Source organism: Melozone crissalis, unplaced genomic scaffold (genome assembly GCF_028551555.1).
Source record: "Melozone crissalis strain CALT ecotype California unplaced genomic scaffold, PUWL_Pcris_2 ptg000027l_1, whole genome shotgun sequence".
Classification (NCBI taxonomy): domain Eukaryota; kingdom Metazoa; phylum Chordata; class Aves; order Passeriformes; family Passerellidae; genus Melozone; species Melozone crissalis.
Genome location: NW_026535805.1, coordinates 27,397,992 through 27,411,865, shown reverse-complemented (window position 1 = coordinate 27,411,865; position 13,874 = coordinate 27,397,992). Strand labels below are relative to the sequence as shown.

At 39.6% G+C, this 13,874-nt stretch overlaps 1 protein-coding gene across 1 annotated transcript in view; it reads right to left on the bottom strand.

Moving 5' to 3' along the window:
- The window catches only part of MTR (5-methyltetrahydrofolate-homocysteine methyltransferase), a 51,863-nt gene that overhangs the window by 26,822 nt on the left and 11,167 nt on the right, over positions 1–13,874 (bottom strand). Inside the window, exons 6-14 of the mRNA XM_054280297.1 lie at positions 13,714–13,820; positions 12,377–12,436; positions 9,084–9,178; positions 5,287–5,387; positions 4,853–4,914; positions 4,112–4,179; positions 2,867–2,943; positions 1,672–1,784; positions 167–307 (exon numbers count right to left, since the gene is read on the bottom strand). Of these exons, the coding sequence (XP_054136272.1) occupies positions 167–307; positions 1,672–1,784; positions 2,867–2,943; positions 4,112–4,179; positions 4,853–4,914; positions 5,287–5,387; positions 9,084–9,178; positions 12,377–12,436; positions 13,714–13,820 (824 nt within the window). The remainder of the gene's footprint in view (positions 1–166; positions 308–1,671; positions 1,785–2,866; positions 2,944–4,111; positions 4,180–4,852; positions 4,915–5,286; positions 5,388–9,083; positions 9,179–12,376; positions 12,437–13,713; positions 13,821–13,874) is intronic.

Genomic DNA, 13,874 nt, shown 5'->3' with positions numbered 1-13,874 from the left:
CTCCCTTTCACCCAAAGGCCTTCCCTATTACAGTGTCACTTCCTCTCAGGGGGACAAATGCACCTGCCTAAGCACATAAACTGGTTTTTAAATGAAATGGTATCAACATCTCCTGCATGCAATTTACAAGTCAGTAACATGTTCATTATTGTGACTCAATTACAACCTTGGCAATATCAGGTTCCGATGAAATCAAGTTACAAAATCTGGTCATTGCAGTGGGGCCGTCCAACATCCCATCATCCATATTTATGTCAAGAATCTGGGCCCCCATCTCAACTTGCAATTTGGCTACACTCAGAGCTTCCTAAAGAAGAAAGTCAAAAACCAAAACAACATTAAGAAGAAAAAAATCCTAGTTATTCTCAGGATAACATTTCATTTCTCCAAACTAAGCATGCAGTCAAAAATTTAAATATTTGTAAGACATCCTGTAATAAAATAAGGAAATGGTCTGTAATGTACAACAATACAGAAAAGTTGCTGATACAGAAAACCTATAATTAATTTGTTTACAGAACATGACATCAGAGACCTGATGTGCTGGTAGCATCACCAACTGTAGAAAGCTGGTCATAGGCCTAATTTCATAATTTAAGATTTGCATGGTAACAAGGACTTGTGTCTGCACAAGATGACAGGAAAAAACAGTCTCTGTGATGGTATGAAATAAGGGCCTTGCATTACAAGCTCTGGTGTTTTGTAACAGGATACTTAATTTTTAAAGGCTTTTCAACATTTTTGCAAGCTGCAGAATAATCACAAATGCTAAGAAAGAAAACTAAAGCTTTTCCCCCAGCCTAGATAAATATCTGAACACCCATGTCTGTTCACTTTCTCTATTCTGTCATTCTGCAGAGTCCCTAACAACCTGTGTTTAAAGGTCTCTTCGTTTAATAAGCCTGACGTGCTTCATGACTTCTACGAGCCTAAGAGTCAGACTTCAAAAACACCAACTAAAGCTTTCATTCTGATTTGATGTAACATCAGACTATATTCTGGGAAAGAGACTTAACTGTCAAGAAAAGTCACTCTGCTATTTGTTTCAATGTTACAGCATCAATTCACACCAGTAAAGAATGAGTCTTCCAGCCTCTTCATTTCTGCCCTGCAGTAGTTTCAAGAAAGCCATTACCCTCTAAGCATCTTTTTCTGTACCAATGCTCATGTAGCATGCTGGAGTCAGAGATCAAAGTAGGCACCAATTAGATGTAATCATAATGCTGAACCCAATTGGGGAAGTGAGAAAAGGGAGAAAGAGTGAGAGCTGCACAGTGCCACAATCTATCCCAAGTCAGATGTTCCTCATAACCTGAAAGAGGGGATTACAACCACCTTTTTCCCCTCTTCTCTGTAAACCAACCCCCTACATGCAGCACAGACCAAGACATTTTCTAAACCATTACCAGCTGTATAATTAAAAATTAAAAGTTTCCTGTAACACTTGTCAAAAAAAAAATAGAAGTCCTTGTAAAGCCCTTCTCACAGTTATTAGTAGCTGGCAAGCAGAAAAACAAGGACAGTGAAAAAATAAACCCTCCACATTTTCTTACTCTAGAATAGTGCTTTGTGCCAGCAAAACAAACAGTAATAGTGTAATGGAGCAATAGAAAATCAGAGCATCAGCTATAAAGATTATTTTTCATATGAGATTATTGTTAATAGGTATACTTCATAGTTGCCTGCCATGATGAGTTTAGCAAACTTCCGTGATCCTGCAACATTGCAGCGTTCACCAATATTAACGAAGTTGGTGTATGGCCCAATCCTGAACGGCTCCAGACCTTAAAAAGATATTTTTGAACATATTTGTTAAAACAGAAAAGAAAAAACTGCGTAAGAAAGACAAAATCTCTTTTCTGAACTGTAAAATGAAGGTCTCTCTCTCATAATGACTTCTCAGTACATCAGTGCTCTAATGAGTAACTAGCAAAGCAATGCAATGAAACAATTGCCAATACATACACCAAATCTTTCTGGTCTTCCTCAATGACAGTCAATAATTTACCTGACCCACAAAAAATAACAACCACCTTTTACAAAACAGAAGTTAAGCTATGATTCTTTGGACATCTGTGTGTATGTCCTCTCAACCTTCAACTATTTTACCTCATGCATGACACCCTGAGAGAAGCAACAGCCCACTGAATTGACTGACCAACAAGCGCAGCTCATAACCACATACCCTAGTTCAGAGAAACAAGGCCAGCTGGGCCCTTGGGTAGCAGGCAATGCAGAGGCAAACAAACTCTTCAGCAGAACCAAATAAGCTAAGGCATGACATCTCAGGCCAACCATGATATATTTTATTTATGCTAAACTGATTTGGCCTGAGGTTAAAATGCCAGACTGAAAAGATGGTACTGTTTTATTCAGGTACATGGCTCAAAGGCTTAAAAGAATGCCTAAAGTGTGGAACATACAAACAAAACATGTTCTAGCCTGGATGTATTGCTGGAACACAGTCCCAGTATGACTGAATGAGCATCTGAGGTGAGATACGACAGCCCTCACACAGCTGGTGTACAAGGATCTCATCCCAGCTCTGCCAATAACTGTAGCCAAATTACCTGGTCTCCCTGTGTTTGACCCTCCCTGTTGTAAAGTGAAGACAAAGATACTCATTCACCCTTACAACATGTCCGAGACTTGCAGAGTAGATTATGTTATACAAGATGGCAGCAAAAATGTTCTACTACTCCTTTAGGCAAAACAGTAAGACTTAGATGTGGTTATACATCCATAAGCTTGCTGGAGTCAGGTAGAACCAGAGGTTCACCGCATTGTTCTGATCAGCAGAAAACAGCCAATAAATTTATAAAGGAAACTCACATTAGTTATGAAACTAAACTGTTACACACTTTACCTGACAGCAGCATGTATCCTTGAGAGAGAGAAGGTGGAACACGAGGCTTACAGAATTTCACAGCTTCGGCAATTTTTCTGAGTTACAGAAATAAGAAAGTTTTCAATTAAAATTAAATTACTCCAGACAAGACCCAAACAGCATATATACTAGGTATATAGCTACATTTCCAATTTAGCCCTGTAGAGACAAGACTAATTATGTAGTTTCACTTTGTGAGGCCAAAGGCAAAAACATACTCCCAGAAGATTCTAACATAGCTATTTGCAGGAAATATACAATGCTGGAGGTTTTTAAAGTACAGAATGAGATACAACGGGACACTTGAAGGATTTCAGAATCAGTGCTCAACCACACTGACTCTTACCATATTCATGACTTGCTGAGCTGAGCAACTGCTCATGACTGAAATACCAAAACCAATCAACCAAAAAAAAATCCCACAAAATCACATGCAAACAAAACAAACAAAAAACAAGCCCGAACAAATAAAAACAAAACAAAACAACCCAATCACCCTCCACAAAAAAACAAAAAACTCAAGGGACAAACATTGCTCTGTACTGAGACACATTTCTCAGATGCCAGAATGACTCATGCTGTTCACATTCATGTTCTCTTCACACTAGTCAGGACTGACACACAGTGTCCTCTACATGTTTACATGTCACCTCTTCCCAGTTTATATCAGGGCAAAAATTAATCACAACAGCCCTTTCTTTTTCAAGTTTAGGTGAACAAAGGAGGCTTTCCCACTGACCTACTTGCAGAGACAAAGACATCAAATGCTCCTTCTTACTAGCCAGGACCAGCACCAGCTGTACAGCATTCATAGAACTTCTGCTTAGGAATTTCCCCAACAAACACACACACATCCCTTTCTTCCATCTACCATCAAAGGAAACCTTAAGTTTCACCTTGTGGCTAAGATTGCAAAAAAAGAGAAAGAAGATACAGCACAATAAAGGAGAGAATAAGAAGTCTATTCTATTCATCATTAGAGAGGGAGAAGTAATTCCAGAGCAATTTTAGGTGACAAAACCAAAGAGGTTTAATCCTTGTCTGAACCACACCTCAACTCATTCTTTATGATATGAACAGGTTGTTCCCACTTCATATATTGCTGCTATTGGCATTCAAGTGATCCACCTTTTCAGGAAACTCTAAGACAAGCCATGGAATATTGTGCCAGAGAAGCAGCACTTAAATTTACTTTGCAGTCCAGAGCTGTAGCACATGAAGTACCTGATATGTGCTGGTGTGGTACCACAGCAACCTCCAACTATGTTGACCAAACCATCCAAAGCAAAATTCTGTAAGAGGAAGGAACATTTTGTTCAGAGTTATTACAGCTGTGTTATGTATACATTTATTTATTTGTTTTTTTCCACATGTGAAGCAATTCAGAAAGCTCAAAAGAAAAACACTAAATTAAAAGAACAATTTGCACTATATTGTCTCAGGATTTGTTTTGAGATTGGATTCCCAAGGCTAACCAGCAATTTCAACTGGTAATTTCAAGAGACTACATTTGAAACTGGCCAGACACAGTTTTGTCCTGCACAGATCCAGTGGCATGGGGAATAACACTCTGCACTGGAACACCCCCAACATCAGCAGTTCCCATACACACACTCTGTAAAATTGTGCCAAGTTCATAAACACCACTCAGCTTTTTGAACAATTCCCAAATAGAAGAGTAAGAACACAGGAGTGCAATGAGTAAAATGCACAGATTAAGCAGCAGGAAACCTTAGGTTAGTACATAGAAGTAATTAAGGTTTTCAGTTTCCTAAGTAGTATTCCTAGTGTGACACTTCAAATCACTATCATTGAGCAAATTGTCTATAAACCATCCAAATGACATAGAGAGTATCTGAAGGAAAAAAAATCCATCCCCAATATTGTAACAAGTATGCACAGGATACAAGCAGAGTTCTTGTCTACTAGAATATCAGATGTGACATAATCAGAAGTATTTTATACCTTTATATGCTTGGCAGTCACTTCTGGAGTTTCATCATAACCACCAAAAGTATTGGGAAGACCTTAAAACATAATTTTTTTTATATTAGAATTTGGTTTTTTTTTATATTAGAATTTGTTTAAAGTCCAAAACAACAGAACTATATTTCATAAAAGGCACATTGTACTGCTACAATTGTATGAGGACTAAAATGCCTCATCACCCTTGCAATCACTACTCAGCAGATTATTAATTATGCAAGAAAGCATTCTGGATTCATTGTCACAGAACTAACAACAGTTACTTCCAGCAGTTTAAAATATTCTTACTTTCTTTTTAATAGTAAAATCAGTCATCTTTTTAAGCTACTTCAATTCTATTGTTGCTAATGAGATGGAACAGGTTAGCTACACTTCATGTGCCGGTAAGCATAGGAACGTGGGCACCAACACACCTGCGTTGGGGTAACAGATGATGTAGGCGCTTGTACATTTTCCAATAGTTTCAATGAATGGACGCATTTCAACTGCCCCTAAAGCACAATTTAAGCCAATACTGGAAAATAAATTTTCAAAAATTATGTTGAAGTAAAAACACCTTTTACACACAGAACAGATAAATGTTAGTGCTGGCAACTGCTAACTCCCACAATCATCTAAAACGAAACCAACCTGATCTCCAATTTCTTTAATCATCATCATGAATACAGCATGACTGTGCAAAAGGAGAACCCCCAGATGGAAGAAAAGCACAAGAGGGAAGGGAGCTGGGCTGAATTGAACTGGGAACAATAAATCAAGATTTCATTTCAAAATCCAGGAGGAAAGTGGCAGCATTTTGACAGCAACTGCAGCAACACGACGGCTCTGTTTTCTAGGTAAGAGAGAGAACAAGTGCAATGAGAATGGCAGATGGGAAAGGAGTCTTGTGCTACAGGAAGAAGTATGAAAAAAGGTTGAAAAGGCAAGACCTGCTTCAAGCTGCTAATTCATCATTTCCTTTACAAATTATACATAAATTCTGTCAACTTTGGAAGAGAGCAAGTGCCTCCCCCAAGAAGCCTCATGGCAGCACTAAGCTTGAGCAACTGAATCTGCTACTTCTCACTAACCAAGACAGCACTACAGCAGAAGAATTTTTCCATTAATAAGTTTCTAAACAACTTTACTACTATATGAGGTATAATCATATTTTCTTTCATTCAATGGCAGATAGAAAAATGAGATTTGCACTCAAAATATCTCCATTTGTATTAAATACAGAAATTTTTCTTGCAGAAAGTACGTAAGATATCTTTTACATATTTCCTGATCTTTCTGCACCATTCTAGAAATCCCCTAGTGGGCACTGCAGAACTCAGAAGGTGTTCATAGAGCTGCTGGAAAAGGAAAACATAAAAAAAGCTTTCTCCTTTCCTGGAATAACAGTCTCAGGGAGGATGCAAGCTAACCCACTGAAACAGGAATGCACAACAGCCACCTCTCCCAACTGACTGAGCTCCACAGGCAGCCAAGCTAATGAAGGGCCTGTATGCCCACTTAGTTTCACAGAGGTCAAAAGCAGAAAAACCCTGCACAAGACTGGGAGCATAAAATGGTTCTTGACTTTTCTCCTCTTTCCAAGGAGTAGGTAGGGCATTGGTAACTCCTTAAGTAGTAGCAACTGCAGTCAGATTCACTTGTTGAACAGAATGAAAAACTATTGAAATCTGAGGGGCTCACAGCAACATCCAAACGAAGGATCTTGAATATCACAGTCACAGATCAAGATCAAACAACACACAAAACCCTTCTCCAAATAACTTAGGGATGAGACAGTAAGGGTTTGGTTGTATTTTTGGTTTGGTTTGGTGTTTGAGGGGGGAGGGTATATGTGTATATGTTTTCTTAAACAGCAACCTCTACCATCAAAGTGTTTTCTCTAATACATCTTATACTAGCCAGAAAATTTTGAAAATCATCTTTTTTTCCTCACTTTAAGATTTGATGTTTACATCTCTTTAAATCCATCATACAGATTCCCTGGGTACAAATAGCAAGCCCAAGGAATACACAATTTATTACAGCAATGAGGTTCTGGAATTCATTTCAAAGTATGGGCTCCCCCCACTTAATATTTTCAAAGCAAAGCAAGTCCAGAACAGTTAGCAAGAATGCCCTTATCAAATGCAGACAAATGCAGTGTATTTCCTACTCTTAAGTCACTCAATTTACTAACTTCCAGCTCATACTCCCCACACTCCAAACTGCCTGAATTATTACCCATTACAGGAGTTGCTGACAAGTATATTCATGAGCATGACACAATCCAAGCATTACTTGTCTCAGAACTGTACCAAAGACATGCACATTCATTCGGAAATAAAAGCAGCTTCTGTGGCCAGTATTATCTCCTCACAGCACTCAACATCACGCAAGAAAACATTTGACAAAAGCAAACTGTTAACCATGCCATAAAAGCCAGCAGCCTTGAGGCAAATAGCTGATATTCTGTCACTGCTACCCTAGTGTAATAAGCATCACACACCCATCTTAAACATCACCTCCCTCTCTTGCTCATTTCTCCACAGCAGTCATACATAAACTCCTGTGAAAGATAAGGCTGCAGAACCCCTTGGGACCAGAACAAAATCCACATTATGGACCAAAACTCAGCGTATGTCTTCTTAATGCTACCACAGTAGAAACAATCATAGAACCTGAAACAACACATCTGAGCATCTTTCATGGCAAGCAGTTTGACACGTATCTTTCAGCAGTTATTAAGCACAGCTCATGAGTTTCTCAGCTACCACTTCCCTCATCCAGACAAACAGCACACACTTTTAAGGGTGGGGTCCAAACCAAACTGAATTAAGGATGACACATCACCCTAATTGGGGCTTACACAACCCAAACAGAAACACATGAACACGTATAACACAGTGCCTAGGATCCTACCATTAATCAGCTTTTTCACAACCCTAAAGCCACTCTGCACCAATTTGGCCACAGAAACAACATTAAACGCAATCTGTTCCAACCACTAAAACCCTTCTGCTACAGTGCTGCATAGTAGCCTTTTCACAAATGAGAAACAGGCCTTGAACTTTGAGATCCATGAGACAGCTTTTATGAAACACGCTTTATTAAATTCTTGATTTCTGCTCCAGTGCCCTTCTCTCTTCTTCAGAAGCAAGAAAGTTAGAACAAAATTATCTGAGACAGACTCATGCCAAATATGGACCACGAGGCCGTGATGCTGAGAGAAGAAGTCAACTACCACCCTGTTCCAAGAGGCTCCATATGTTACTTCTGGAACACCGTCTGGTCTGGGAAAGTGGAGCCTCAAGGGCAGTCAGGAAAACTGTGAATGCAGTCTTCTGCTTCTGCATCACTGAGATGACAGATTGCGTGGTTTAGCTGAAATTTTGTTGTAAAAACAAACAATGGCTCATCATAATGTGCATGGTGTGCACTACTAACAGCGAACTAAGTGCTTTCAATTAGAATATTCTAAGAAAAAAACATCTATTTCTGGCTTTTGTGTGAAGAGACCCAGCCTGAGAATGAAAAAAGGTAAAGAAGGAAGTGAAGACAAGGAGGTAGAACAGGGTAAAGCAACACAGAAGAGTAGATAACCAGGGGATGGTATTTAAATAAACATGCAAAACCTTGCACAATGACCAAATCTGACATATTAACAATTTGCACAGATCTTAACCTCACATTTATTTGAACTTTTCTGCCTGGAGAGAAAAGAATTAAAATAAATGGAGGCATCAGGAGTTCTCAAAAAAGCCACGCACATCCTTGAGAAAATCACTCAGGGCACATTCTTCTAAGAGTTCAGTAAAAAGAACACTGCAATAGCATTTTATGCTTTGCTCTTTCAAGACACCCTAAAACACTCTCAGATGGCACTGCTTTCCTCTAACAGAGACAAGTCCTGCCTGTACCAGGGATTGGCTCCTTGCACAGCCCAAGACAGTAGGAGATGGATCTGAAACTACAGTTTCAGATTTTGACCTAATTGTGATTTCAGTGTAAGCACAAAGCCTCAGATTATTTAAAGCAATGAATTAAAAATTCAGCTTTCTTTGGTAACATAATTTCTGTTGAGGGAATGATAAAAAAACACATTAGCAATGCACATGATTACGTATGATTACAATTTGTATAGCTTCCATTTAGCTGCAAGCAAGGGTTAAAATAGAAAAGAATTACAATCTACAACTAATTAACTATGAGAATGAACAATACATTTCCTTACCAAAGTGGCTTACTGTGGGAAACACTAATGACAAATGCCTCTCCTGTCTGGCCAGAGAGGGTACGCCCACTCTTATCCACAATAGTTCCAGAAACCTAAATATCAATTGAACACAGAGAAAGAAGAATTAAATGCACAACAGAATGGAAAATTAAAGTGGATGAACTGCTATTATTCACCTGTGCTCCACTCAAAGTGATAAGGCACAACTCAAACAGAAAAATTAAACCCTTTTCACCATATAAATGTTTAAATATTTTCCCAGGAGAAAGAAGACTGGTTAAAGGTTTTTGTCTTTCCCCCTCTCCCCACTCTGAGTTAAGGGGTTAAGTCAGAAATGTAGTTAGCAAAGATCATATACTGTGATTAGAGCTTAACAAGAAAATCAATCAATACCAGGTGGGGATACCTGAAACAAGGTTGGGAATGACAAGTGATATATGAAGTATTGTAAGAGTGCATAAGCCATAAATACCAAGGACTTGTAAGAATGAGAGCAGGTTTGGACTGTGACCAGCAAATCAAGGAGCCCTGCCAACTTGACACAGGTGAAGAGTTTACCATGAGGAAGATGTCTTACTTCCTCCCCAGAAGCCCACAGACCCAATTAAAGAGGACAACTGCGTGGCCATAATGGATATTCAGTTGATTATAATACAAAGTGGGCAGGTAATGATTTTGTATTATGCATCCTTAGAAACCACTCAGATATGTAAAACCTTCGCTGTATAAATAGAGAGAAGGAGTCTCCAACTCCTTGTGCATGTCTCTGGAAAAGATTCCACATGCTTCTGGAGCTGTAATAAATACCCATCTTTTCAACTTTAACTAGTTGGAGAGTCGCTCTGTCCATGCTTCACTTCCTCAGGGGGGAAGAAAGAAAACAAAAGAAAAGAGAGAAAACCACTCTGAACCATCCAGCAGCCAGGTAGCATGAGTACCATGGTATCCTTCTGATGGCAGCCTCTGAACCAACCCACAGGGGTTTTTTGTTTAGGCAGCACTCAATAGTCACCTTCTCCTCACTTAAGCTATTTCAGGTCTCAGGACTGCTATTAAGTTGTTTGGTGGTGGTTGGCGGGTGACATAGGTCTGACCTTAACAAGTTACTCCTTTCACCACAAGGGAACATCAAATGTTGCAACTTAGTAGTGAAGTATAAGTTTTAACTTTTATAATCACACTTCTTAAGCAGTATACAGAGAGATGTGCAAATAATATGTCGACCTCAACTAACTATGAAGTGAAGAATTTGGGAGGCATCTGGATGAGCCAGGAAAGGCTCCTCAGATGTCCTGGTTCTGGCCAGGATAAGGTTAATTCTTGCAGAAGCCAGGAGGGGACATGGCTAGGACACCAGAGGTTATACCACATCATTGCCAGGACCACAGAGGTTATACCACATCATTATCTGGTGTGGGAGAAGGGAGACTCTCCAGTGAGAAGGGGCTCCTTCCAGTGGGACAGGATAACACCAGCTTCGAGTCAGTTCAGAGCCAGAGATTTGGTAGACGTCAGTCCCAAGCCAGAGGGAGCAGCTGCATGGCTGCAGTCAGGTTGAGCTCCAAGGTGAGCATCTTTGCATGTGAGTCACTCACTCTTGTATACACTTTTGTCATTAATATTGTTGCTGTTACTGTTCCTTTTCTTATTGCTGTTTCCAATAAACTGTTCATACCTCAACCCCTGACCTTTGCCTTTTGGGCTTCCACTTCTCCTCTCCCTCCTGCCGAAAGGAAAGAGAGAGGGGAGGAAAGTGGGGGAGCAAAAAATGCGGCACATGCTTTGGAGAATCTCAGTGAGGGCACTGATTTGCAGAGTACCATTCCTACACCACAACACCAGGTCTAAAAGCCTTTTTTTCCAGAAGATGGAATGGGTTTAGAAGAGTCCGTGCAAAAGTAAATCCACTATTTACTCCAAAGCATGCTTTCATATTGATGCCACTTCCTGCCTTTAAAGTACTCAGTCAAGAAAGGTGATCAGTGGAATCTTAGAAAGCTGTGCTAAGTGTTGTAACTACTCAGGATAACTGAACAGGGAACAAAGAATAAGGAATCAGGCTCAAGGACCACTCTCTTCAGAGCAATGAAGACAAAATGCCAACTCAGAAAACTCCCTGTGCTAACTGGCCAAGTACAAAGTTGTAAACACAGAAGTTCTGCACAATGACACCTCCAAACCAGTCCTTACTGTTCTAGAAGCTAAACTAAGTAACAAAAGAGATTTTTATGAATGAAATTTCCAAGCTCACTAGCAGTAAAGCAAAATATCAGAAACTACAAAGAAAAAAATAGAAAAGGCAGAGCACATCACTAGGCTATCACACAATCCCTGATGTCTGCGCTCTGAATGCTGTGTTCTATTGTCATTCCATTCTGACTTGAGGAAATAGAAAACAAAAATGGGACAAATAATGAATGAACCAAATAGAACAGCTAAATAGAAGTGGACTCATCAGGCTGAAAAAAAGATGACTAAAGGAGGCTCTCACAAAGGACTACAAATGCCATGACTATGCAGCAAAGGGAACATAGAACAGCTGCTCATTATCATTCTCAAGAGATAAATGACAAGACACAGTAGAAGTTATCAGGTGGATGGGCCAAAAGTAAGCAAATTTTCAAACCAGCACATTCATAAACTGTGAAAGTTACTGGCAGATTATTTTGTAGATGCTTGGGTCCCACAGAGATTTGAACACAAATGCAAGGAAGGAATTCAACAAAAGCCTACAAACAGACACCAACTGCAAATCAGAAAGACTGGACTGCAAACTGCAGAAAACTGGAAGAATACATCAGAACTTTGAAAACAATCTTATTCATTTTCTGTATTTCTTCCAATGCATTCATGAGCAGTAACTATCAGAAAAACAAACATCAGAAAAGAATATGGAGTAAGACAGACTTTTCTGACTTCAAATGGACGCTCATTCTACTTGAAAGTACGTCAGAATTTGCTTAATCTCCTCCTTGAAGCACTGGTTCCTATTGCCCTCAAGACCGCAGGCCTGAAAAAAACCCCATGATTAGATCTTTTCTTGTGGAAACACACAGAATGAATACACACTGGAATCAAGTCACTCCTTAGACTACGGCTTGATATGCTGAACAGAGCTATCCAAGGCTGATTTGACAAAACTGTAAAAGGTTTTATTTTCACAATCATGTGGGAAAAAGTACATTTCAAATAAACTCATTTCCTTCACTTCAAAGCACTTTAATCAACTGCCATCTCAGCTAGTTCACAAATGAAGCTTAAGGATATGTAAAATATTGAAATATACTTACAAATATGGGTCGGGAAGCATACTCTTCCTCAAACAACATCTGGAGTGCAAAAAGAGCTGCCTACAGAAGAATATATTGCAAAACATTAATGATGTTTTGAGAGTTCTTCAGACTGTTCATTTCTTTATGTTTCTATGGGTCTGAAGCTCTTTTTTTTTATTTATTTATTCTATGGCTGTTTATGCAACTTGCTAGCTCATATTGCCTGCTAGAAGTTACACTCAGAAATTCTACCCTTACCCCCAGCATCTTCCAGATGTTCCAAAACACGTTTTGGTAACAAGCAGAAAGGAAGCATCACAGGGAAACCAAGTAAGACCAAGACTACCCCGAAACCCAAATCATGTTAGCACGTGGTTCCCCCTCACATCTGCAGCACAATTCCCACCCCAAATATGGCTGTATGTGCTCTTCCCAGTACACATTCACTGCCCTTGAGTCTGTTTAGACACATAGTTTCTAAAGGGTTCCAACCACCACAAATTTTTACAGTAAGAGCTGCAAATGACTCCTCTGAAGGTGCTGAAAATGTCCTCCCTCCTTAGGGTAAGAAAGTCACCCGTGAACATGCCCTTAGCATTATGTGAAGCCTACAGGCGCCTAGCCAGACCTCCATGATGACTGGTCAGATCTGCAAATAGCAAGTGATGTCACTGCACACATTATTCAGCCTGTGGCAAAAATTCAAAGAAACACTGTGTACACATCCAGCCAGACTTTTCCACATAAAATCACAAGACAGTGATAAGTACCCTAACAACTTCACCCACTGTGCTGAGCAGTTATTAGATAAAGAAAGAGGTGCTTAAATCCCATGAATTGTGGCATATTTCAACATTTTATTCCTTCTACTTTACCCTTCTAATCTTCTATTCCAAATTGTTCTTTCTTAAAACTGATGGCAGAGTTCCCCCCCCAAAAGACACCTTTTAATAGAACTGCCTCACAAGGCTTCCCACACCTGAAACCAGATTCACTGGACATTCCCTCTCCAGTGGGCATCCCAAGCATCCCTTGGACAGACATGCTTATAGTGAAAAATACAATCAGAAGTATTTGGAGATGCTGAGCAATACAGTAGAGCTTCTGGGAATAAGAGGACAGCTGGCACAGACAGCCAGAAAGATACAAATGGCACATAATAAGAGAAACCTTCTGGGAAAGGCTGATTAAAAACCATCTCCTCACATTCTACCCACTTGCTATCAACTGAAGAGTCTTTTCATATATTTAGTAAAAAGCAGCTGATAGCTCAAAGAATATTATCCTGAATTTCCTTAGGTAGTAGACCAAATACTTACATTAGTGTGGTGGGGCTTTTTCCCCAGAAGTCTCACCTTAGCATTGGCGGTGTCAAATATGGTTTCCACCAGTAAGATGTCAACTCCTCCATCCAAAAGTCCTTTGGCTTGTTCTGTATAGGCTTCAACTAGTTCATCAAAAGCTGTCAAACAGGAATGGTGTTAACTTCATCTGGAGAAAAACCTTTCAAGACTAC